This window comes from Gasterosteus aculeatus, chromosome 12, assembly GCF_964276395.1.
Source record: "Gasterosteus aculeatus chromosome 12, fGasAcu3.hap1.1, whole genome shotgun sequence".
Classification (NCBI taxonomy): Eukaryota; Metazoa; Chordata; class Actinopteri; order Perciformes; family Gasterosteidae; genus Gasterosteus; species Gasterosteus aculeatus.
In genome coordinates, this window is record NC_135700.1 from 1608569 (window position 1) to 1633640 (window position 25072).

The 25072-nt window shown below is 43.4% G+C and overlaps 3 protein-coding genes across 6 annotated transcripts; 1 reads left to right on the forward strand and 2 right to left on the reverse strand.

Annotated features, from left to right (window-relative positions):
* Positions 1–3225: 3225 nt before the first annotated feature.
* On the reverse strand, positions 3226–13923 carry asb7 (ankyrin repeat and SOCS box containing 7). The gene is made up of 5 exons (XM_078085242.1): positions 13681–13923; positions 12964–13052; positions 11701–11912; positions 10531–11136; positions 3226–6834 (listed from the first exon to the last, which is right to left on the reverse strand). Exons 2-5 carry the CDS (start codon positions 12999–13001, stop codon positions 6695–6697), a joined length of 996 nt encoding a protein of 331 aa, XP_077941368.1. The 5' UTR covers positions 13002–13052; positions 13681–13923; the 3' UTR covers positions 3226–6694.
* Positions 13924–14295: 372 nt separating this feature from the next.
* lins1 (lines homolog 1) lies at positions 14296–19581 on the forward strand. 4 transcript variants are annotated; one of them, XM_040205151.2, is made up of 6 exons: positions 14296–14769; positions 14849–14938; positions 15322–15454; positions 16175–16759; positions 16987–17173; positions 17391–19581. In XM_040205151.2, the coding sequence occupies exons 1-6, from the start codon at positions 14386–14388 to the stop codon at positions 18148–18150; spliced, it is 2139 nt and encodes a 712-aa protein (XP_040061085.2). In that variant the 5' UTR covers positions 14296–14385; the 3' UTR covers positions 18151–19581. The 4 variants fall into 4 exon arrangements, with proteins under 4 accessions (XP_040061085.2, XP_040061096.2, XP_040061093.2 ...); XM_040205162.2 differs by having other exon boundaries at positions 16990–17173; XM_040205159.2 differs by having other exon boundaries at positions 16178–16759.
* mthfs (5,10-methenyltetrahydrofolate synthetase (5-formyltetrahydrofolate cyclo-ligase)) lies at positions 19036–24536 on the reverse strand. Its single transcript, XM_040205163.2, has 3 exons — positions 24177–24536; positions 23160–23424; positions 19036–21468 (listed from the first exon to the last, which is right to left on the reverse strand). The coding sequence occupies exons 1-3, from the start codon at positions 24285–24287 to the stop codon at positions 21245–21247; spliced, it is 600 nt and encodes a 199-aa protein (XP_040061097.1). The 5' UTR covers positions 24288–24536; the 3' UTR covers positions 19036–21244.
* Positions 24537–25072: the final 536 nt, after the last annotated feature.

The window sequence follows — 25072 nt, forward strand, 5'->3', positions numbered from 1 at the left end:
AGAGACACTAAGTAGAGTGGTTACAGTGGGACAAAGAGACTAAGTGGACTAGTTACAGTGAGGCCGAGACACTAAGTGGACTGATGACATTGGGACAGAGACACTAAGTGGACTGGTTACAGTGGGACAAAGTTGACTAAGTGGACTGGTTACATTGGGACAGAGACACTAAGTGGACTGGTTACAGTGGGACAAAGTTGACTAAGTGGACTGGTTACATTGGGACAGAGACACTAAGTGGACTGGTTACAGTGGGACAAAGACACTAAGTGGACTGGTTACATTGGGACAGAGACACTAAGTGGGCTGGTTAAATTGGGACAGAGACACTAAGTGGACTGGTTACAGTGGGACAAAGTTGACTAAGTGGACTGGTTACATTGGGACAGAGACACTAAGTGGACTGGTTATAGTGGGACAAAGTTGACTAAGTGGACTGGTTACATTGGGACAGAGACACTAAGTGGACTGGTTACAGTGGGACAAAGACACTAAGTGGACTGGTTACATTGGGACAGAGACACTAAGTGGACTGGTTACAGTGGGACAAAGAGACTAAGTGGACTGGTTACATTGGGACAGAGACACTAAGTGGACTGGTTAAATTGGGACAGAGACACTAAGTAGAGTGGTTACAGTGGGACAAAGAGACTAAGTGGACTAGTTACAGTGAGGCCGAGACACTAAGTGGACTGATTACATTGGGACAGAGACACTAAGTGGACTGGTTACAGTGGGACAAAGTTGACTACGTGGACTGGTTACATTGGGACAGAGACACTAAGTGGACTGGTTACAGTGGGACAAAGTTGACTAAGTGGACTGGTTACATTGGGACAGAGACACTAAGTGGACTGGTTACAGTGGGACAAAGACACTAAGTGGACTGGTTACATTGGGACAGAGACACTAAGTGGGCTGGTTAAATTGGGACAGAGACACTAAGTGGACTGGTTACAGTGGGACAAAGTTGACTAAGTGGACTGGTTACATTGGGACAGAGACACTAAGTTGACTGGTTATAGTGGGACAAAGTTGACTAAGTGGACTGGTTACATTGGGACAGAGACACTAAGTGGACTGGTTACAGTGGGACAAAGACACTAAGTGGACTGGTTACATTGGGACAGAGACACTAAGTGGACTGGTTACAGTGGGACAAAGTTGACTAAGTGGACTGGTTACATTGGGACAGAGACACTAAGTGGACTGGTTATAGTGGGACAAAGTTGACTAAGTGGACTGGTTACATTGGGACAGAGACACTAAGTGGACTGGTTACAGTGGGACAAAGACACTAAGTGGACTGGTTACATTGGGACAGAGACACTAAGTGGACTGGTTACAGTGGGACAAAGACACTAAGTGGACTGGTTACATTGGGACAGAGACACTAAGTGGACTGGTTAAATTGGGACAGAGACACTAAGTAGAGTGGTTACAGTGGGACAAAGAGACTAAGTGGACTAGTTACAGTGAGGCCGAGACACTAAGTGGACTGATTACATTGGGACAGAGACACTAAGTGGACTGGTTACAGTGGGACAAAGTTGACTACGTGGACTGGTTACATTGGGACAGAGACACTAAGTGGACTGGTTACAGTGGGACAAAGTTGACTAAGTGGACTGGTTACATTGGGACAGAGACACTAAGTGGACTGGTTACAGTGGGACAAAGACACTAAGTGGACTGGTTACATTGGGACAGAGACACTAAGTGGGCTGGTTAAATTGGGACAGAGACACTAAGTGGACTGGTTACAGTGGGACAAAGTTGACTAAGTGGACTGGTTACATTGGGACAGAGACACTAAGTTGACTGGTTATAGTGGGACAAAGTTGACTAAGTGGACTGGTTACATTGGGACAGAGACACTAAGTGGACTGGTTATAGTGGGACAAAGTTGACTAAGTGGACTGGTTACATTGGGACAGAGACACTAAGTGGACTGGTTACAGTGGGACAAAGACACTAAGTGGACTGGTTACATTGGAACAGAGACACTAAGTGGACTGGTTAAATTGGGACAGAGACACTAAGTAGAGTGGTTACAGTGGGACAAAGAGACTAAGTGGACTAGTTACAGTGAGGCCGAGACACTAAGTGGACTAGTTACAGTGAGGCCGAGACACTAAGTGGACTGATTACATTGGGACAGAGACACTAAGTGGACTGGTTACAGTGGGACAAAGTTGACTAAGTGAACTGGTTACATTGGGACAGAGACACTAAGTGGACTGGTTACAGTGGGACAAAGTTGACTAAGTGGACTGGTTACATTGGGACAGAGACACTAAGTGGACTGGTTACAGTGGGACAAAGACACTAAGTGGACTGGTTACATTGGGACAGAGACACTAAGTGGACTGGTTAAATTGGGACAGAGACACTAAGTAGAGTGGTTACAGTGGGACAAAGAGACTAAGTGGACTAGTTACAGTGAGGCCGAGACACTAAGTGGACTGATTACATTGGGACAGAGACACTAAGTGGACTGGTTACAGTGGGACAAAGTTGACTAAGTGGACTGGTTACATTGGGACAGAGACACTAAGTGGACTGGTTACAGTGGGACAAAGTTGACTAAGTGGACTGGTTACATTGGGACAGAGACACTAAGTGGACTGGTTACAGTGGGACAAAGACACTAAGTGGACTGGTTACATTGGGACAGAGACACTAAGTGGGCTGGTTAAATTGGGACAGAGACACTAAGTGGACTGGTTACAGTGGGACAAAGTTGACTAAGTGGACTGGTTACATTGGGACAGAGACACTAAGTGGACTGGTTATAGTGGGACAAAGTTGACTAAGTGGACTGGTTACATTGGGACAGAGACACTAAGTGGACTGGTTACAGTGGGACAAAGACACTAAGTGGACTGGTTACATTGGGACAGAGACACTAAGTGGACTGGTTACAGTGGGACAAAGACACTAAGTGGACTGGTTACATTGGGACAGAGACACTAAGTGGACTGGTTAAATTGGGACAGAGACACTAAGTAGAGTGGTTACAGTGGGACAAAGAGACTAAGTGGACTAGTTACAGTGAGGCCGAGACACTAAGTGGACTAGTTACAGTGAGGCCGAGACACTAAGTGGACTGATTACATTGGGACAGAGAGGCTGGACTGGTTACAGTAGGACAGAGAGGCTGAGGGGACTGTCCACAATGGGACAACACAGATTTTGACATTCAATAAATTCACAAATAGCAAGTAAATCAAACAAAATTTGAGTTTATTGACACATTTTCATGTTTGAAAATCTGCATAATGTGTACATTCAGTAGTTAAATGGTGTGGAAGACTTACAGCCATTCAATAGCCACATAAGACATGTATGAAGTGTTTCCCTGACTGTGAAGACCAAAGTCTGCTGAGGAACCGATTGGAGAAGGCAGCCGATGTATGACACACTCATTCACACACAATACAAAAGTGTTGCTGCAAAATGGCATCGTATCAAATCCAGAGTCCTGTACAGAAAGGAGGAGCCGTAGGAACATGAAACACTTCTGAAATGTGGTGGAGAAAATACTGTCATGATGAAGTTTATTTTGGCCCACATCTAAGAATACTGTATTATCAAAATAATTAGTGAGTTAGGGGGGTAATAGTCAAATCAATTCAAGACATCAGTAAACTACTGGACCTTCTATCAAAAACAGGTCATGTGCATATTTACAAAACCTACATTGTCAAATAGAAAATAAATACTGTCTGGCTTGGTGGTGGTTCCATTTAAGCAACTGCCTCTTGTAGAGGAAACAGCCCACCTCGTGTCAGAGGGCAGACTGAGGGTGGTAAGAACGGGCCATTTCACATTCCTATTATCAAAATAAAAGCTTAGCCTTGAGGTTTCAAATGGCTGTCAATATAGGCCATAACAGAAGTAACCTCAGAAGTATAAATTAACTCCCATATCTGTAGTGATTGACTAAACAATTTCATGTTAAAAACAATTGACAATTGATGACCGATTTGGGAACACTGGAAAGTGGTCACCAAGAACATGATCAAACTCAAAGGACCCCATTAAAAAATGCAGCATTCAGCGGATGAAAGGCCCACGAAGGGGGCGATAACAGCCAAGTTTTGGGACTTTCGGTGTCACATTGTGTCAGATGGTCTAAAAAAGTCTCACCTCCGATAAAGTGCTGCTCTCAGTTTTGAGGCATGTCAGATTGTGTGAAGGAGCTTTGGTGAATCTAGATAGATAGAAAAGACGTGTGCAAGCAGAGATTTCTCATCTACTCTCATCATGTTTGCATGCAGACAGTTTTCTGAGGGAGGAAATTAAATCCTTTAATAATGATATTAGTGTTCACTTTTACAAAAATATTTACACAATGAGATTCAGTATAAATTAAAATGTGCTAGAACAGAGTGATACATTGAGAAATGACATCAATTTACTTTAGATTTTAAAACCATATTTGAAAACAATAACTAGTCTCATATTGCAATACCGATATTGTATTGAAGCTCAGCATTAGAGGAAATGCAATAGTTTGTCAGATTGTTAAGAACACAGAGGACACCCCCCCCATAGAGCACAGTTTGTATGTCAGAATGTGCACTTTCCACCAAAGGTCTTGATCCAAAGCTGCAGACACATCCAAACAGACACTGACAAATGAATGCAGCTGAACATTGTCAGAACTGATTTGTGAATACAACATTTGAGGAAAACTCATATTAGGTGCAACAAATCATATCACTAGAGATTTTAAACACATGCAGAGACAGAAAAAAATCCTGTGGCATAGGAATCATTTAGATCCCCAATCCTGTATTTTATTTTGTGTTGTCCATTTGAAAAATTCACAGTATAATCTCCACAACAGAGTTACCCGCAAGAGATGATGAATTTTAAGAGAGCACCCAACATTTCGGCCATAAAGAACCAATATTGACTCCAAATGATTCTCATAAAACAGAGTTCTTTAACTCAGACACACAAAAAATAAAAATACTTGGGTCACACTAAACAGATCACAATACTTTCCAAACTTTAAATACATTAAGAATACCAGAGATGATTTCTTAAATAAATTCTACAAAAATATCTGTTGTACATGCAATATATTTACATTGACTGTTGCTTGTGGCAGTCAGTGTTATCCAAGGCCTTCCTTATCGCTCATCAGTGTTTCCCCTACCCTTCAACAAGGGGGGCACCCCCCGCTACTAAGCCCCCGACACCCCCCCAAGGTTGTAAACTAAGGGGAAACACTGGTCATGATACCATTGCTTTAGAGGAAACATGGTACTTTATCACAGTGCATCTACTCCACTGTTTTAGAGTCCCCCCCCCCCAAGAAAGTTTCAACGTTTTTTTTTTTTTTACATTTACAACTTGTCGCTGCTCTCTGTGCACGATGAGCACACACTGACACGCGACACACAGGCTCCCACCAGCAGACAGAGCGTGCATCGGATAATGAAGTGTCGGTGCCCCCTCCACCCTCTTGTGACCCATGAGGAAACTATACTCCAAATCCTAATGTCCAACACACAGTGAAGACATGGATGGATTTATAGTCAAATTAGTATTTCAAAATCCTTTCAACTGCAGGTTGTATTCTTGCTTGTCGTCACGAAAAACACAAATAGATTCTCTCACATCAGTAAACACACTTACACAGTGATGGAATCTGGTCGCGTGTGTTACGCTTCACTCTTTGATACAGCGCCAGACCTCAAAATGTCCTTTTGGCTCACTGTTGATATAAAGTTCCAACAAACCAGCAGTGAGCTCATTATGCTGATGTGACATGTTGATGTTATGATGTACAAGCACTCAAAGATGAGGCCAAATCTAACTTCTTTTAAAATGTGGAAGTTACGAGCTGAATAAATGCTGGATGCAGATTATTATCTAGGGTTAGTCATTGGTTTCAAAGTCATTATTGTTTACATCCTCACAAGTATCAACTAATAATAGTGTTGACAAAATCTCTTTTGGCCTCCCATGAATGATCTGACAAGCCCCGCGCCTCCATCTTTAGCTCCATGCTAACTGTCCTCTGTGTTCAAAGCAGGACGAGCGGATGGAAGACCACTTCTTTCTGCTGACACAGCAAATTGGAAATGACTGTCATGGACACAACGCCAGTATGCTAAAAGAGTCATTGGGAACCAGGCTAATTTAGACATTCAAGTAAGTAATAAGCTATTTATGCTCTAATTAAGAATTTTACTAAATGAACCACGTCATAAATAATAAATAAAAATGGCATTACATTTAATGGGAAAAACAAAAAACAAAGCCAAAACGAGCAAAGTTGAGCTCACTATTGTGGTAATACAAATGCAGGGAGTGAAACTTCTCAAGTGTTAGTTTAAGAGCTATTTTTACCCAAGCAGCTCAACGCATTGCTGATTGGAGAGTTTAGATTCCTACAGGTGGGTAAAAAAATAAGAGTTGGCAAATTTGCATTTGATGACAAGGATGCACATTTTTACATTGACAACATAAACTGCTAGCTTCTTTTCAGCACAACCGTTGGTCACATGTGACAGATCCATTCCCCTTCTTCAGCCACGGTTCTTAATGTGAACATGGAGAACAGGAGCAGAGATCTGTTAAACTGGAGATCCAGGCTAGACAAACGTGGACTTTTCTTCCAGATTAGGAGGATAGAGATTGCATAGTCTTTATAAATGATAGCAGAGTTTTGCTTTCACACGCTGTCAAACTTATGTTTTAAATAGTCTTTCATAACCTTTGCAATGGGTAGATCCTCCAACAACTTCAAGCTGTGAAGGCCAATGCAGTGACGGATCTTTATACGACACAAGTCTTGTAGGGTCCGAGGTTGTCCTGAAAGAGGAACAGAAACAGTTATTACACAGTGGAATAATGTCTCAGTGGGCATTACTGCAGACTGACATAGTCTTTGGTCCAAGGACTATTGGCTTATCACAGACAAGTCTTTACTCTTCTTGATGTTCAAGAAATGATCAACAATGTCCAATTGGCATAATCAGAACACTGGGACACATTGTGGGACGAGTCCTTGTAACTGAAATATAACTGAAACAAATATAAACGTGTAGCCTTGCAAACATCAGCATTATTTGGAAAATAGACACAACACATTCCCACCACTGACACCTGCTTTGACAGACGATGAAGAAGAACAGGTTGAGCTCAGTTGGAACCTGTTGTGTGTGTTCATCAACAGATCCTCAGACACAGAGCAGCAACCTGACGCATAAACTGTACGGGATTCAACGCCGCTCCGTCTTGCAAGAATAGATCTCCTGATTATTTATTTTACATTACATGTCATTTAGCTGACGCTTTTATCCAAAGCGACTTACAAGAAGTGCATTTCAAGAACAAGAAAGCACAGTGTACTCAGGGTGGGTTTCTAACACCCAGTGGTCCCAGATACCTGAAAACGTCCCAGCTAGACCTCATTTAACCCTTAAGCCTCGCAGCCCCCCTTTGTTAAGTGCTCAATGCATGACTTTAAGAATAAAATAAAAATCAATACCTCCAAATCAATATCTAATTAACGATGTTTAGCCAAAATCAGACAATTTCTTTTCATTTTCCTTTTTTTTATAAGCCCGATAAACGCTCCATTGGCAGTATATGGCTCAGAGCTTCTACAAGACTTGGCTTGCAGGTCGTCTCCTCCATCACGGTCCCTGAACACCTCAGAGCTAGTGATCCCATGGATGGTCAGCAGAGGGGAAGGTAGCTAATGGCACGTTAATGATCAGCACTGCACTAGGAATCCATGGTAGTTCTCTCTCATCTCTGTCGAGTTGCACATTTTTAGCACTGAGCGGGAAGCTGCTAACAATGCTGGTTTAAATCATTGTGTTTGAGATGTATGTCTCTGTGGCTCTATAGTGAAGGTTATTCAAATGATTCCATATTGTAGATGGAAATGCTTTGAAGACCCATGTCTATGATATGAAGACGTCTGCCTTTAAAGTGTCACAAAGAAGACGCTGTTACTCACTACCCTCTCGACCGACCATTATGTTAGACACACCCAGGCGCCGCTTGCACTGACACTAGTATTTGGGGTTTGAATAACAACAGAACCGCTTATCAAGTCAACAAGTTACATGACCTTGTTCAAAGATCAGGGTTTGTCAACAACCTGGATGTGTATTAAGAACCAGTGAGCAGCTGAGTTTCAAAATAATGCTAATTATATAATATTACAATATTATTATATAATAATGATAAAACACTCCCAGCCCTACTAAATATATAATAATAGGGACATCATTGTTTCTTTAAATGTCCACACAGGCCAGATCCAGTCATTTTGTTTTTATCTTTATAATACATATATATAATTAAAAGCACTACATATTACATTCTCAAGCCAGTATTTTGCATTTATTCACTGAGTGAAAATAAAGCCTCAGGTTAACAGGCCTCCATTACCATGAAGGTACGCTCTATAGGAGGTCGATTTATACCTTTCTCAATGATTTGTGGACTTTGGGGATCAGAAATCTTTAGAAGATGTTGGTTTTGATTGTACGTGTTGCAGACAAGAGGGAACCTATGGGAAGCAACATTGATGTGTGCAGCAGATGAAAAGGGCTTAGTGTCTGTCATACAGTGTTGCACAAGCCTTTCATGGCATATGAGTTAATCCAGGAGGTAGAGGTGTAATCAATAACCCACAGATATGTGATCTAGCTGAGGGATTGCAGGCTCTGAAAGGACTTGTCTGAATCAGCACGCTGCTCTTTGATATCAAAGATAGGGGGGCCGTGGAGGAATGCAGCCATTGTTCACCAAATCATAAAGCTTCAGGTAATGTGCTCTCCTGTTCCTCCACCCCGGGATTGTTCTGGGACTGAATACTACTCATTAAAACCTTCTGCTGGCAAGCAGCCATCTTACACTTTACATTTGTCTAAATTTTTACCTCTCACAGATTCCAATAAAAAGCTCTTTTGTTTTCATAAAATCACAATTGTTTTCTACACACTATTCCTCTTTACAGATTGTTTTTTCGTGCTGATACCAATTACAATGTGTGATCCATATTGTCATGTCCAATTTTAAGTCAGTGTAAACCATCAAAATGTATAATGTGTATATATATATATATATATATATATATATATATATATATATATACACACACACACACACACACACACACAAATAATTTAAGCCTAACTCACGAGGCAGCCAAATGGGCTTTTCAGCTGTTAAATTATCAAATGTAACACTCAGGTTATTAATATTAATGCAACGACATTTCATTGTAACTGGTTACACAAAAGCAAATTGCCTTCAATTGTTATGCCGTTGGCTGGTTTTGTTCAAATTAACAATGCATTGTGTAATAAACTTTTCAAATGCTTTACTGTGGTTTTAGCAAATGTACCGTATTTTCAGCACTATAAGGCGCACCTTCAATGAATGACCTATTTCAGAACATTTTTCATATATAGGGCGCACCGGATTATAAGGCGCATAAGATACTGCAGTCAATCGTTTGACGTCGGGGCGGCTGGATGGGGGGGATGTGGGGAGGTGGAGACTGTGCTCAGGGTCCGATCGATGCTGCGAGGTTCATCGCACAATACGGCCATTATTAAAACGAAGAATGTTTACGAGAGAACGGATCAGATTGAAGAGCTTTTGTCTGAAGAAATGCGTAAATATGACCACTTCTACAAGCCGTCATTGGCGGACTATGAGGACGCGCGGATGGCCTCTGATTTCATGGAGGGAGATCTCCACAAACGTCGGTTCGCCGGTCGAGGGGAACAAAGTTGTGGAGGAAAATACGGGACAAATGTGTCCTTGATAAAAAGCAGCAGTGGCGATGCACCGTTAAGATGGTTCAGCTCCTGTAAAGAAAAGGGCATCGTCTTTCGCTCTTTAATCTCATTATCTCATCAGCTTTGTTTCTCCGACGCGCCCTGAAACACGCTCCACATCTCACGCGCTTGAGCGCCCGCTCAGCATCTCGCCGTCGTAGACCGAGCTTTGGCATGTTTGGCAGAGCACCCTGAGCGCCGTGTACAACCAGTATGGATCAACCAATAAACCAATTGATCCATATATAAGGCGCTCCGGATTATAAGGCGTACTGTCGTTTTTGAGAAAATTAAAGGCTTTTAAGTCGCCTTATAGTGCGGAAAATACGGTATTCGATACATCTGGAGTTTCACAATGTTGGGGAGATAAAAAAAAAAAGTTTCCCCTAACATTGAACAAGGGGGGTGCCCCGGCCCCCCCAAGGAAGGGCTGTGTTCCTCACCATTTCATATATTAGCATGACTCATCTTTTGCAGCACACGGCATTTCCGCCCAAAACATGTGCGCACACTTGCACCAGCTGACAGAGGGCTGTCTGTCCACAACAACTAATCCCCCCCTCCCCCACTGGTGGGTCCGTTTGTTGTAAACCTAGCTGGGAACACTGAAAGAGATCATGATTTGAGCTATCGTAAGTCCTAAGGACAACTAGCTGTGGACAGGTGCTGATGTGGGACGTGCTTGTGTGATGGTGAGACTCACTGGTGGCTTCTTGAAGGAAGTCCAAACAGGGCCTGCTGATCCCAGACATGCTAACAGAAACTGCTACTGGTGTCTGGCCCTCGTAGTTCCTGGTGTTGGCATCTCCCCCGTATGTGTAGAGCATCTGGGCACACAACACATCATCCCTGAGGGCAGAGAGGTGCAGGGGTGTTTGGCCGTCTTCAAGACGTCCCAGATTAGTGTCAGCTCCCCGTTGCAGGAACATGCGGCAGTACGTGTGATTTCCTTTGATAACGGCATATCGCAGCAGGAAGCCATTCTGAATGTCAATGTTGGCACTGTGGTCGAGGAGGATCCGTACGCAACTGGAGCGCTCGCGGATGATGGCCAGCTGGAGCGGCGTGGTCCCTTTGTCACTCAGCGGGTCCACCTCGGCCCTGAACTCGAGGAGGAGGCGTACAAACGAGTCTCGGCCGTAATGGGCGGCCACGTGGAGTGGCGTCCAGCCGTCGTTGCTCTTTGCATTTATAATGTCACTGCGAAACTCCAGTTCTAGCATCAATCGGGCGATGCGCGCTCTGCCGTGCATAGCAGCGTAGTGAAGTGCCGTGAAGCCTCCGATAAAGTCCTTCACTGTGGGGTCAGCTGCACAAAGGAGACAGGAAGGAGAGGAAATGAGTGGAAAGTTTGTTAATCCAGTCCACACAAACTGTTGCTCTAAAGTTGCTCAACAGGTACCAGAGTACACCACAGCACAGTGCACAGTTCACACACTGCTACACATTAGGAATAATCCGCAGAGTTCATCAGTGGAAAAACGTGAGACACCCCTCAAGTGCTCCTCTCCATTTCAGGTAGGTAGGGATAACATGACTTTAGAGCAAAAGACAGAACCACAGTTTTACACACTAGTGTCAGTCATCATTTTGTGGGACATTTCATATCAGAGGGTAAAGTGGGAATGCTCAATATTACACCAAAATGTTATCAAGTCTAATAAAAAGCACTAGTAAAGTCAGAGCTTATCAAAGATTATATATATATATATATATATATATATATATATATTTTTTTTTTTCTATTTATATTAAAAGGCTTTCTCTCTCAGTAAAATAATGACCTCTAGTGTTTACAGCTATAATGACATAATACTTTCCACCAAATGAAGCCAAACTTAACAGCAAGACCAGAAAAGAAAACGCCTCTGACCGCCATGCTCGAGAAAGACCCGAACACATCTCTCTTTTCCTTTGGCAGCAGAGAAGTGGAGCAGTGTCCATCCGTTGGCATCGCGGATCTTAGGCGAGTATCCTTGCTCCAGCATTCTGCGGACCGTGCAGACGTCCCCCGCTGCCACTGCAGCCTGGATCTGCAGCTCCTCGTGAAGCTCAGGGTTCCTTCTGCAGTGATGGTTCAGCATCCTGTCACATTTGGGATTGGGAATGTTCATCTGTACCTGACCTCTGATAGTACAAATTGGTGAACACATTATAGAGGTCTTGGGGAACTGGTTGGCTCAGCAGAATTAAGCGGTTGATGACCTCACTGCTATGAAAATGTTCTCCTGTCCAAAATGAAATGTATATTTCACATATATGTCAGTTGTAATTAAACTGGATATTCTCTCATGCACCCAAGTAGACAGGCGCATAGGAGCCTTGCAAAAGGAGAGAGTACACATTGGCCACACAAAGTAAGGCGGCCATGCATGTGCTGTGACCATTAGAAGGTTTAGACGGTATTTCCTGTGAATAGAAGCAGAGTCGCTAGGTCATTTGGGCATGTCTTAAGGAACATAATGAATCTATGCCAAAGAAAGGGATCTGCAAAAACAAATGTGTGTGAACACTCAGTTGTGTAATGTGAGGTTAGAGAGAGAGAGAGAGACGGAGTTAATTCTCTCTATGGCGCTCTCTCTCTCTCCCTTTTCATTCCTATCTGTTTCTGAGGCTGTGCTTGTGTCCTCGTCCTTCTTATTGCTCCTTTAAAGTGACATGACTGGAATTCATTGTACCTTTGTTTCAGGGTATTTATCTAGTTTTTTTGTTTGTCCTGATTCGGAATAAATATGATACAATGTTGCAGTTGCCCCTTGGTTCATTCTGTGTTCACACTGCAACATTTAACACCGGACTAAATATTGCAAACAAACATCACGCGTGAGCAAACTGTTCGGACATTGGTCAAATTTGAATGCAGCTATAAATAGACTTTTTCTTTTTAAGTGTGGGGGTGCATGAACCCAGTTGGGATGTAGAAGGGATGCGGGGCCTGGAAAGCGCTGCTCTACACTGAGGTCTCCCTACAATCCTGCTTTCACTATATCCTGCCTCTAAATCATAGTTGCGATGTAGATTACGGGCTGGGAGGACATGAGGTTTCAGAGACAATCAAACAGCTTCTGTTGTTGAGAGGAATGACTCACGTTGTTTAAGTATTATAACTTATTTAAAGCACAAAACGCTGATGTACCTTTTGACAAGCTGAAGAGACGGGCTTCTCTTAGTCATATCGGAGCTGCAGCTGCTCTGAGAGGAAGGACAGAGGACCAGGACAGCAGTCTGCAACACACAAACACACACACAATCAGCTTTGCATGCAGCACAAAAGTAGCAAGCTGCATAGAAACACAGAAATTACAATGTTGTGGATTCGTTATGCATACAACTTTGCCGTTGAACGCCAAAGAGAGGAATGTTGTGAGTACACAACTCGCTAATAAACAAACAGAGCTCTCATCATGTGGTCACACTGACGGCACCTTTCATTTGGTTAGCTTAAGCAGTTGATGAAGAAACATGGACAATAGAATGGCTTTAACATTACTTGCTAACATACAAACCACGCACAAGTACAACTAACAGAAGCACCGGGAGCATATCCGGCAGATGAAGCCAATTAGTTCCACACATTGCAGAAAATGTAATACATTCTTTGACAAACCCATCGATTTGAGGCTGGATAGCAGTCTGGTAACTGATAGCTAACGTTGGCTAGCCAGCTAGCTAACAAACTCACTAACGTTAGCTTGCTAGCTTGTGTTGACTTTTTGTTACGTTAACGTTATTTGCTGTAGTGGGTAACTACGTTGAGCCCCAATACTCAGCGTACATCAATATTAAAGACGACTCTACATGTTCAATGACAAACCCAACAGCTTTGATTGTATAAAACAGAGACTGAACATACTTGACAGACGCCGAGCCGACGTTTAACTTAACCAATCAGCTCCCAGACATGAAGCACTGGAGTTGTCAAAGCAGCAGATTTCTGACTCAAATCCATCACTTAACAGCGGCAATGTCTATTAAAACTTCCCCGAATGTCATTCACAGCAATGTGTACCACCATTTCATTGTTGAACTATTCACTATAACAACAAAGTCTCTGTGAACACATCAGTGTGACCCCAGTAGCAAAAACAATACAACTTCCGGCGTATCCAGTCCTTCAGAATAAAACACACAATTTCCTCAAATGTAAATTGACTACAAACCGTAGAGTTTGTAAAAACTACAAACAGGGAATATAATAGAAAATGAAATGTCAAACAGTCAAATTAATTAAAGTTGCTTCTCCACCAAAGGAGGACATGTATCGTAATGTATTGTTTGGTGGGATTGCTGGTGGCTGTGGGTTCCACTCTTGCTGTGCAATTGTGTGACTGCAAAACTTAACTTGCATTTTTACATTTACATACCATTTTCAGCCACCAAGGCTATTTAACAGGAGCTGTCAGTATTCTATTATGATCAAAGTCATTATTATCCAATGAAACAATGTGATAGTTTTATTTTGGGGCTAAACATCCGGTCTCCTTTCGTTAACTATAGATGACTTGACGTCGCCCGCCTACGGTGTTATTAGTTGCAGCGCTGCTTCCGCGTGTATCACATGAGAGCGGGCATCATGGAGCCCACAGCGGGCATCGTGGAGCCCACAGCGTGCGTCAGAGACCAATCCACCACGAGAGAGCGTTTGGACCGGCTGACCGATGCGTACAGGAGTCTTCGGATGGGATCGTGTCCCAGCCAAAGCGCTGCGGATGTGGCTCTTCTCGTATGTTCCGCGGTGCGTGGACTCGTCCCCGATCACAGAGCACGTTCTCCGGCGGGGATTTGCAATGACAGCTGCGTGGATGTGACCTGTCTCAGTTTGACTCTGCTGGAGAAGATTACATCCAACCTGACGTCTCGCAGCCTGTCTCCTGCAGTCACGTGGTACTGCGAGGACGTCCTGGCGCAGTCGTTTCAACACCTGTCTCTCATGTCCCATCTTGTAAGTCCTCCGCTCTCCTCAGACTGCCTAAAAACACAACAGCATGCGTGCGTTTTGTGAACAGATTGCTCCTCCACAGATTGACCAGTTCCAGAATGAGGACCAGGTCGTCTCACATCTCGCTGCTAAGGCCCTGTCTGCGTGTGTTTTCTATCAGCTCCACCGATCTGTGAGTTCTCAGGGCTTTAGTCCCATTCTTCAGAAACATCGAGCCATCATCCAAGTGCACATCTCATTCTTTGTGAACACAGTGCGTGTGGTGTGAGACTTAACCGGTGAAGAACATCTTTGGTTTTAGATCCATGACATGCCAAAACAGCAAAGAGCTGCAAACCGAGTGCATTGAAACTAAACAGGACGCAACAACAATAAAAAAGGGTCAAAACAAGCGCAAGTGCAGCCTGAAAGCTGTCCCACACCGTTGGACGTGGGTCAGGAGAGGTCACAGGGAATTCACAGCAGTTATCTGAACAATACCAGCTTCATATAGTATCTGACACAACTATTTCCAACATTATGGGTTTATAACATATGTATACTTTAATTTCTCAGGGTACATTCAGTCCTGTTTGGCTGCAGAAGTGTGTGCAGGTATTTTCCTGCTCATCCCCTGGACCTGAATTGGATTCCTGCCTGTGGTCTCTCACTGAAGTCTTAAAAAGACTCCTCAAAGGACCTCATCAAGGTAAAACCCTTTGTCATCCTACACAGGGACCTGAAACTCTCTGTTCCTTTAGGGACAGTCAACCCAAAACAGCTGAGCTTGTTGTTGATGAGCCAGCCGAACCTCGGGTATCATCTACTTGATCTTCCTGTGATCCACGCTGTGCATCTCAGTCAAAGCTATCTCCCCAAACTAGGACACTGAGAGACTTGTCAGATGTGTCCCAGGAAGAGTGATGAAAATATACACAATTGTTGTTGACTTGGTTCCGTGGTTTTCTTATGTCAGAGTAGAGCTTATGTTATTCTGATAAAGTGTAACAGGAAATAAACAGGGACAAATTACAGTTAATTGGTCTTCTCACTGAATGGTTCCATCGCATGTAGCTGCACCGGTGTTTATGACAACCCCTGCTTCATCTACCTAGGTCCACTGTTGACCTCGTCATTGCAAACTATCCAAAAAAAAATAATCTTAAAAACAATAGAATAAAGTTATGTTGACTGATTTTCATAAATTCAGAGTATATCTAATGCCTCCACACGGCTCTATATGGTGACTCCTAAGCTGATGGCTAGCTGCTAACGGTGCTAAGAGTGCAGACAATGGCGACGTTGCAGACGGACCAGACGCCGATTCAGCTGTAACCGCCGTATGGCGGCAGGGCAGAGCGGCCATGGGCTAACCAGTGGGGCACGCTGACGTGCACTAAAAGGCACAGTAACATCTCTTTCCGTCCAGCAGACATCCTTGGGGAACTTCTGGCTGCTCTTGATGCCAGCCTGAGTGCGTTATGTCCAAAGTTTCTCCCTGAAGAGAGGGCAGCAGGAGCACAGTGTTTGATGGACGCTACCTCTACGGCGGGTCTCCTGCTGGACCTGCTGGAGGTGCTGACTGCATCCAGTCTGATTGGTGGAGCTGGTGTCTGTCTGAGGAGTCAGAGAACAACCATGATTTACTCCTCAGCACTGCTGACCACGGTCAGCTGCTCGCCCCAGTACTTTGTCAAAAAGCGAGCGCTGCTGCTTCTAAAGAGAGCGGTGCTGCAGAAGGCTGGAGAGGACTGGGCTCCAGCAGGAGTGCTTTCCACTGGGCTCAGATACAAGGACTTCCACTCGGACATGAACATGCTGGCTCACAGTGTGTTGACGGCGGTGGCTGCTGGTTGGTTGCACAGTGTCCAAGTGAAGTCTGCCTCTTACTTTGGGGGGACCAAACGCATCAGAGGCGAGGAAGGCCACAAACCAGACTGTGTGATGCTGAGAGCCGTCAGCCTGCTTCTTCTCAAGTCCATGGAGCTTCACATCCAAACAGCTGGAGCAACAGGTGAGGGACCACACAGGAGACGTTGTATGCATTGGGTGATTAATCAATTGATGTCACATGTCAAATGCTGTGTTTACAAGCCAACAAAGTTTCATTTCACACTATACTTTGTTTATTTGAATTGTTGTACTGTGTGTCAGGAAGGACTTCTGGACCCTCTGTATGACACTATTCCCACAGCAGAGGCCGCTCTCCTAATCTTCAGTTATGTTGTGGCTCCGTCCCAGCAGGAGTAGACAGTGCCTCGGAGGTCTACGGGTATCTGCAGAGTCTGTGGGGCTTCCTGAGGCGCTGCAGTGTCCAGCTGACGGGGGTCACTCACCCCTGCTGCTGGGTCAGCCTGTTGTTTGGGGACCAGGACGACGACATGATGGAGGCAGCAAAAGCTTTGTTTTCCATATTCCTCCATCACAGGTGCTACAGTCAAGCATGGCATTTATTTTCATCAACATGATTTGATCAAAAGTGCAATTTTAGAAATAATTTCCCCATGGAATCATTTAGACATCAAAACATTTCAAAATGAAAGTAAACCTTCAATACCTTCAGACATCCATAGAAGAGAACCAGTGCAATCACGCGGGCGAGCTAGCCATCATGTTATGAGTGAACTGCTTGTTTCTGCCTGCAGACAGTGTTCTGGGTTGGATGACCCTGCTTTGTTGGAGGCAGCCTGTGCCTGTGGCAGTAACCCTCACTGCCTCTTCCTGCTGCTGCTTCAGACCATCTCCTTCGACCACAGCATCCTCCTCGACTTCCTCATCTCCACTGAAACCTGCTTTCTAGAGTACTTTGTGCGGTACCTCAAGTACCTTCGAGGGGACTGGCAGGGCTTCATTGCAGCATGTGGAAGAATCAGCTCGCACAACTCTCCTCTTTCCCTGCGGCACTCCCTAACTGGGCCAGGTCGTGGCGACATGTTGGTGACCTGTAAACGCGGGTCAGATCAAAGAGTAGTCAGCTCCTGTGTACAGCCCACGGGTGGTATTTTACCAGTGGGAACCATCAATCTTGTAGGGTACGATAGTTCTGACCAATCTGATCCAGAGAACATGGAGGTTTCTGAGGAGGAACACGGGGCCTCTGTCTGTGAGAGGAGTAGCTGTAGGGCCTTGGATGTGAAACAAGAGATTAGTGTCCCAGCGGCCTCTAAAGCGAACTCCCCTCTGCAAAGAAGACAGGAAGGGCCATCAGCGCCAGTGCTGCAGATTGAGCAACCGTCACCACGTCCAACCATGTCGGGACAGCTGGGCTGTGAACCATCAGCCAGAGCCGTGCTCTGCCTGTCACAGCTCAGAGAGGTGGTGACGAGGCTGCACACAAAGAAACTCTTCCCATACAACCCTTCCTCGCTCTTAAAGCTCTTAGCCCAAGTAGATAACTGTTCTTAGACTCACGTCTGATCCATTTCAATACATGATAAGATGAATCAAAGTGGTCCACTGTCTCGTATCCCTCCCATGAGTTCACTGCATGTCCAGACTGTAACATTGTGTCCATCTGGAGAACCACAGACTACTACTTAAACTTAACAATCCCTGGACGGGAATTATTCCTTCTCTTTTTTTCACATGCAGCGGCCCAAGATGACCACATGCAGACAGGAGCTACACGTAATAAGCTGCTCACTGTGACGTATCTGTTGGCTTCTGTTTCAGTGGCATTATCCAAACATCTGACTGTGCATTACGAGGTTACTGTTCAAAGTGAACCATTAGCACATGTAGAGACATCTTCTTGCACAGACACAGTCCATCCAGTTTGTATAACTGGAGCTGCCATGTGTGACGTGACAAGAAAGGCTTGTGAATGCAGACCACACTTAACTGCAGACCTTGTATCTCAATGATATGACGTAATATGAAGCCATGACATCTTCTCTTTACTTCGCAGTAAGTGGATAAATGGAATGAGAGGAGTAATTACTGGTTCCCCCTGAAGACTTCTGTTGAAGTATTTGTGTTGCTCATCATGTCATGTTTGCTTCAGCTCACCATGAGGTGCAAAGCTGAATGGGCTCATTTGTGTCCCTGAAAAACATAATGGTTGTTAAGAACCACAGTTGGTGCAGTGCATCCCCAGATGTCTGAAGGATGGATCAAACAAACTGTCAAGCTGCACAAAAAGGGAAATATTTATCTCATTGACAGCGTTTTTTAAAATGTTACTTTGATTCCATTTTTCAAATATAAAGACTAACTGGTTGTTTTAGTATATATTTACACCGTGTTGACTGTCCCACCACGGTCAAAGAAGTGCACACATGTAAGCTAGGATCAAATAACATAATCCTTTATTAGTCCCACAGAGACAGAAAGATTCGCAAGGTTACAGCAGAGTAAACTACCAAATGAAAAATACGATGTAATCAGCTTAAGTGGTTGTGCACACATTTCTGAACATGAAATGGGAAGTGTTTGTTTATATTGCACGTATACATTGATATGCATACTGATATTGCACATGATTGAATGAGTAATTTCCCATGTTGTTATTTGGTAAGTGGAGCTGAGCTTTTGCGCAGCCTGGCAGCAGCAGGGAGGAAGGACCTGCTTTACCCCGCCTTCTCACACCGGGGGGAAGCGGCAACCATTCTTGAATTGGCCTCCAAATGCAAAACCAGTCCTGTTTGGGGGAGTTGTCTCATTGTCGCCCCTCTAGCGCAACAAACAACAAAAATACATCTGAAAGCGATTAACAATCCCACCTGACCAGATCATATCAGAGAAGTGCAATTGAATTCATGCCATTCCCTGATAAAATATCAAGTAGATGAAAGTGAAGTCTGTTGTTTCTAAATTAAAGGACACATGCTGGTCAAAGAGAACTCCAAGTTTCTTTACGTTGCTACAGGATGACGGAGTAATTTCATCCAGAGAAATTATATCCCCAGACAACTGATCTCGAAGGCGCTCTGGGCCAAACAAGAGAACCTCTATTTTTGTCTGGATTTAGCATCAGAAAGTTGTCTCCCCGAGACAAGTCCAACGAGCTGGCTGGTCTCATCTGGCTTGATCAACAGATACAATTGAGTATCGTCTGCATAGCAATATATGCAGAATTTTCTGACATTTCCTAAAGGAAACATATACAGGGTAAATAAAATCAGTCCAAGCACAGGACCTTGTGGGACTCCGTGACCAACATTGGTGGTCATCACAGATTCCCTGTTCAGACACAAACTTGGATCAATATAATTATATACTACAATACCAATTGAATTTTGTAGTCTCTGCAAAGATACAATAATCAATAGTATCAAATGCAGCACTAAGGTCCAACAAGACAAGAACAGAGACGAGTTCTTGGCCCGATACAAATAGTAGACTTACTACTGCACCATCACCTTTACCTCCTTAAAGTTTCTTGGCATATGTGCACTGATGTTACACTTGTATTGGGTGTCATAAATTACTTGTTTGGTAAAAGTCCTCTAGCTGCAGCCATCACTTTGCGCACTGAAGGACAAACATCGACGTCAAGTAACGAAAGCAATGTTAGCAGTGGAAGGGACCTAAAAGTAACACAATACAATAGTCCAGGGAAGACCCAGGACTAGGTGGAGAGATTATATCTCTGCACTGGCCTGGGAACGCCTTGGGATCCCCCAGTCAGAGCTGGTAGATGTGGTCCGGGAAAGGTAAGTTTGGGGTCCCCTGCTGAAGCTGTTGCCCCCGTGACCCGACCCCAGATAAGCGGTTGAAGATGGATGGATGGATGGCAACACAATAACCTTGACTTTCTGATCAAGGGACGTCAGTCATTAGGTCTAAAGGCTTTTAAACGTGCATGTTGAACTTCCCAGATTAAATCCTGAATATCACAACTAGTAATAACACGGTCAATTTCTGCTCCAGGAGTGATGTCCAAGACTCAAACAGAATAACGACGTGCAGTCAGTCACTATGTGAGCTGGTACAGTGTGAGAGCAGTAGAAGACACTTATGGATAATAGCAATCGAGGTCCATGAAACATGTAGAAATATATATTTAAAACATGAATCCACATTTCTTGTATTTGTCCATTAATGGTATAATTGTGTAAAGCAATCATGTTTATGTAGTTTGTGATTACCTCACACATCTTTATGGTAACATCAGCAGCAGGACATACAGAGCAGAAACTGGCACAAAATATTTCAACACAATCAACACAGCCATGAATTATCTTCATTTGTATAATGTGGTAACATATTATATTTTGACAAGTCATAGCAGGGATATCACAGGTGGAAAAACCAACATGAATTCCACCTGGGCCTTAAGACCTGCTGTCAGTCATTTGAACTTACAGCTCATGAAAGCACATTCAATTATCCTGCTACATCAAAATAAAAGCTTTGGAACAGCAACATAATGACACAGCCACAAAAATCAAAGAGAGAAGTGTAACCACGGCCACACTATCCAATTGAGAGGCCAGGTTAAACATTTGGCGGACTTTGACTTGTAAATATGACCAGCCTTGACTTCATGACGGATTAGCTACTCATCCTCATACAGGATTTCATCTATGAGCACATCGTTGTCATCGACAGGGATTTCGTGACAAAGCTGCTCTTTGAAGGCCAAGGCGATGGTGTAGGGTTTTCCACTGGGGTGTCTGATGCAGCGCTCCAAGTATGTGTCATAGAAGCCTCTCCCTCTTCCCAGACGTCTCCCAAACCGGTCGAACCCCAGGCCAGGCATGAGGATCAGGTCCAGACCCCCTAAGACAATGAGAGCAGACCATGTAAGTGCTGAAGGTCTGGAAGAAAAAAGCCCTTGCATGTAAATACAGACAGCACAGACGCAGCTATAACGCTACTCTTTTGGGACTACATAAGAGTACCATTCATGGTGAAATAAAAATAACACTTTGAATCAAATATCTCAACAACTTAATTGCCATTCTGTTCAGCACCACGGTGGGTCCAAATGATGAATCCATTGATGTTTTATTTGATGTCAACAGCAGTTAAAAGGTTTATTTTCCAGGGAAATGTCTCAACACGATGACTGAACTTGTTTGTGCGTGCTCTCTATGTCATCAGGACATCAGTGAATCAATAATGTCTGATACTATTGGACCCCAAAGCGTTTGGTATAAATGAAAACCCTTTTTTTTTTTTTTTTGGAAGATTAAAATATAAATACATTTTACAAACCGTACAAAACAAAATCAGTAGAACATTCCATTTTTTAATGTTGAACTAGAAGGATTGTAAACGGTAGCAACAAAACTCAATTTCAATTCATTATACAGTACAAGGTAAAAAAGGATTGTACTTTCATAAGTGCTGGGCAATGATTATATTTATTAAATGAGATTAATTGCATGAATCTCTGGGATTAATTGCATTTTAATGCACAAAAGTAGTGTATTCCCTTTACAGAGTGGCTTGTAAATCTCAACTTAATTAAATTTAAAAAAAAAGTAAAACCAAAGCTATTTGCCATGGGCAAGTCAATAACGTTTTATGTAGATTTTTATAGAAAAACAAGTTACTCTACACAACCACAATATTTTAACAGGCAAGTCAACATTCATCAATGTGATTTCCAGCATAACCAGTGTATTTTATCAATAATCCATCTATCAATAATCTATGTTCAGTAGCAGGTGTCCCCAGGGGCAAGTGGTCCAGCGCTAAGTATACAGCTGGGATTTACGAGTCCATGTTCGTACTGGATTTCTTGTAAAGACTCAGTCAACAAAACAAAAAAAGCAACCTTTCAGTGATGCAGGTTACAAATAACTTCATAAAAAGTTCATCAACTCCATCCAGAGGGGATTTTAAATGAAGATGCCCACAAGAGTTAGCTACATTTGTCCATTTTTCTGTGCCTCGCTGCAGCGGTCTTAGTCCCGCCCACAAATGCTATCGTTGGTTGAGACGCATGACGATGCGTCTTCCAAGCCAATACTGAACCAACCCCCTCATCTGACCATTTTTTAAACTGCTGTGTTTAAGTTGTAACATGTGGTCAACGCTGTGAAACAATGGCAGTTATGTCTTAACGCGTGGACAACGCTGGTTTGTTTATGTCTAATAATGACAAAGACGGGTTAACATGTGACACAGTCGAAAGCCTCTTGCATCTCAAGCAGATGCTACCATGCCTTGCCTGCCGTGCTGTGCCATGCCGTGCCGTGCCTTGTCCAGAGGTATTAGACACCAAGGGCCTCTGCTCAAAGCTTTGGGGTTTGACCCAAAAGGCAGAATATGAGCAATGCCAATCCATCAACACCAAACTGGTTAGCATACTCCACAATTCTCTCCAGCAGCACTCCGCTATAGCTTAAGCTGGAGTCATATTGGGAGGAAACATTGATGGAGACAAGCTGTGTCACCTGTTCATCAGCTATACGCTACTGGATTAAATATAGACAGTAGATGGTGTGTGTGTGTGTCCTTACCCCCAGCAAGCGCTTCCTCTCTTCTTTTGTCATCTTCAGCGGGCTGCCTGATGTTCCATGATGTCAGAGGCAGCGTCTCCACGTCCTGCAGACTTTTGAGCTCCAACATGTCCATATGGCTGCTGCTGCGCTCATATCTTGGAATGAAGCAGCTTTTACCCCATTTGAACAGATCTTTGATGATATCCTCCGTGCGCACCTCATCATCCATGCTGAGAAACACAGCAATCCTCTTACAGGACAAATACTTGGGGTGTCTGAACAGCTGAAAGAAAGTGCAAAATGAAGACACATTCCACAGGAACAGGGGTTTTAAATGCATTATTATCTTCTATGATTAATTCATACGTTCCAAAGCTGTAAATACCACTATAGTTTCTTCTTACAGAATGCACAATGTTAGAGCTGAAACAATAAGCCAACAAATCGAATAGTAAAAGAAGAAAAAGCAACAATTTCTCTTTTTATATATATATATATATATATATATATATATATATATATAAAAGATGCCAGATGTTTTATTCAGTTTAGACCTCTCTTATACATATATAAGGTACAGGTAAAGATGTGAATGACATCTAGCAGCTGCCACTGTGACATGAACTAATAAGTAATTGGAGCTCATAATCTTTTGATTTCTGGGAATTATTAACGGAGCCTCCAGGACAACGACCTTGATAGAAGAGTTGCTACCTCAGCTGTAACGTTAGTTAGCTACCACACGAATTGTTCACTTCTGATATCACACGTGGCTTTGGTTTTTGTCTTCAATCTAAATCATTCACAGAACGTCAAATTGAAAAACTGGACCCATGAAAGCAAAACATACAACACGTGACAATACAAAAGGTTATAACGTTACATCCAAAGCAGTTTACAAGACGCCTTCACTGGAGACGCAAAAGTAGCCGTGTGTTTTAAGTAAGAGAGTAACGCCGATTGGTCATAGCAGACCTAATGTATACAACTTTCGTAAAGCAGCTTTAAAAAGGAGCCAGTCCACCTGTCCCTTACCTGCCGTGAGAGGACTGCAGACTGACGCTGCTTCTCCTCGGCACTCAGCGCTGCCACCCTTCGCTTTAAGTCTTTCCTCAGGGCTTGCTTTGCGGCGAGCAGGGCGGCCATTGCGCCGGAGGACTTAAACTGAAGCCAAAGTGAAGTAAAGATGAGGTGACTCAAGTCATTCTGTGAAGTGCATTTCGGTAGACGTTAATGGTGAAGAGACGGTTTCGTCACTGACAGTGTTGTTTGCTGGATTAAACATGAACACGCGAGAGGTAGTGAGAACCGTCGAAGTGCCAGCAGGGGCTGTGAGACGTCATCACGCTGCGGTCAATGTATCACTCCGCCGCGCGTCTGTGACGTCAAGCTGCATGCCGGAAGACAGTCCAGTGTGGCCAATCAGCATCCCCGAATAATATACCGGATGTATTACTCTGTATTACGAGGTTTTAAAAAAAATGTAATTTCATATATGAATAACTTTACATCAATATATCTTATATCACATTGGGAGCCTGCACCTGTAGTTAAACCCTCAAGTTAAAGTCTCAAAAAGAACAATTTCCTTAAAACATGTCACAGTTGGTAATTATTATTAAACAACATTCAAAAATGAGTAGATGATACAACAACAAAAAATACAATGAACAGTGATCAGTATATTAATTTCTGACCCGAGCTCTCTTTATGGAACGACACATACACAAAACCTTCCCTAAACCAACTCTAGGGAGAATTATATAGCCCAAATAATGATGTCAAAACGTATGTAATCCAGATTTGATTGTCAAAATCTATTGTCAGAGTTGAATTTGCCTAAACAACATATCATTCACATACAGTTCTGCCAGGATCAGCTGGTGGAGGACAGCATGATCTATGTGTAGCCATAATTGAGACTGGACAAG

Coding starts and splice junctions, on each gene's coding strand:
- mthfs (XM_040205163.2), bottom strand. CDS start 24,287: ATGGCCGCCCTGCTCGCCGCAAAGCAAGCCCTGAGGAAAGACTTAAAG. Junction 23,425..24,176: donor CTGCAGTCCTCTCACGGCAG/GTAAGGGACAGG, acceptor ACTTTCTTTCAG/CTGTTCAGACACCCCAAGTA. Junction 21,469..23,159: donor AGAGGAAGCGCTTGCTGGGG/GTAAGGACACAC, acceptor TCATTGTCTTAG/GGGGTCTGGACCTGATCCTC.
- lins1 (XM_040205151.2), top strand. CDS start 14,386: ATGAGAGCGGGCATCATGGAGCCCACAGCGGGCATCGTGGAGCCCACA. Junction 14,939..15,321: donor TCTATCAGCTCCACCGATCT/GTGAGTTCTCAG, acceptor TTAATTTCTCAG/GGTACATTCAGTCCTGTTTG. Junction 15,455..16,174: donor CCTCAAAGGACCTCATCAAG/GTAAAACCCTTT, acceptor CTTTCCGTCCAG/CAGACATCCTTGGGGAACTT.
- asb7 (XM_078085242.1), bottom strand. CDS start 13,001: ATGACTAAGAGAAGCCCGTCTCTTCAGCTTGTCAAAAG. Junction 11,913..12,963: donor TCTCTTCAGCTTGTCAAAAG/GTACATCAGCGT, acceptor CAAATGTGACAG/GATGCTGAACCATCACTGCA. Junction 11,137..11,700: donor GGTCTTTCTCGAGCATGGCG/GTCAGAGGCGTT, acceptor TCCTTTGTGCAG/CTGACCCCACAGTGAAGGAC.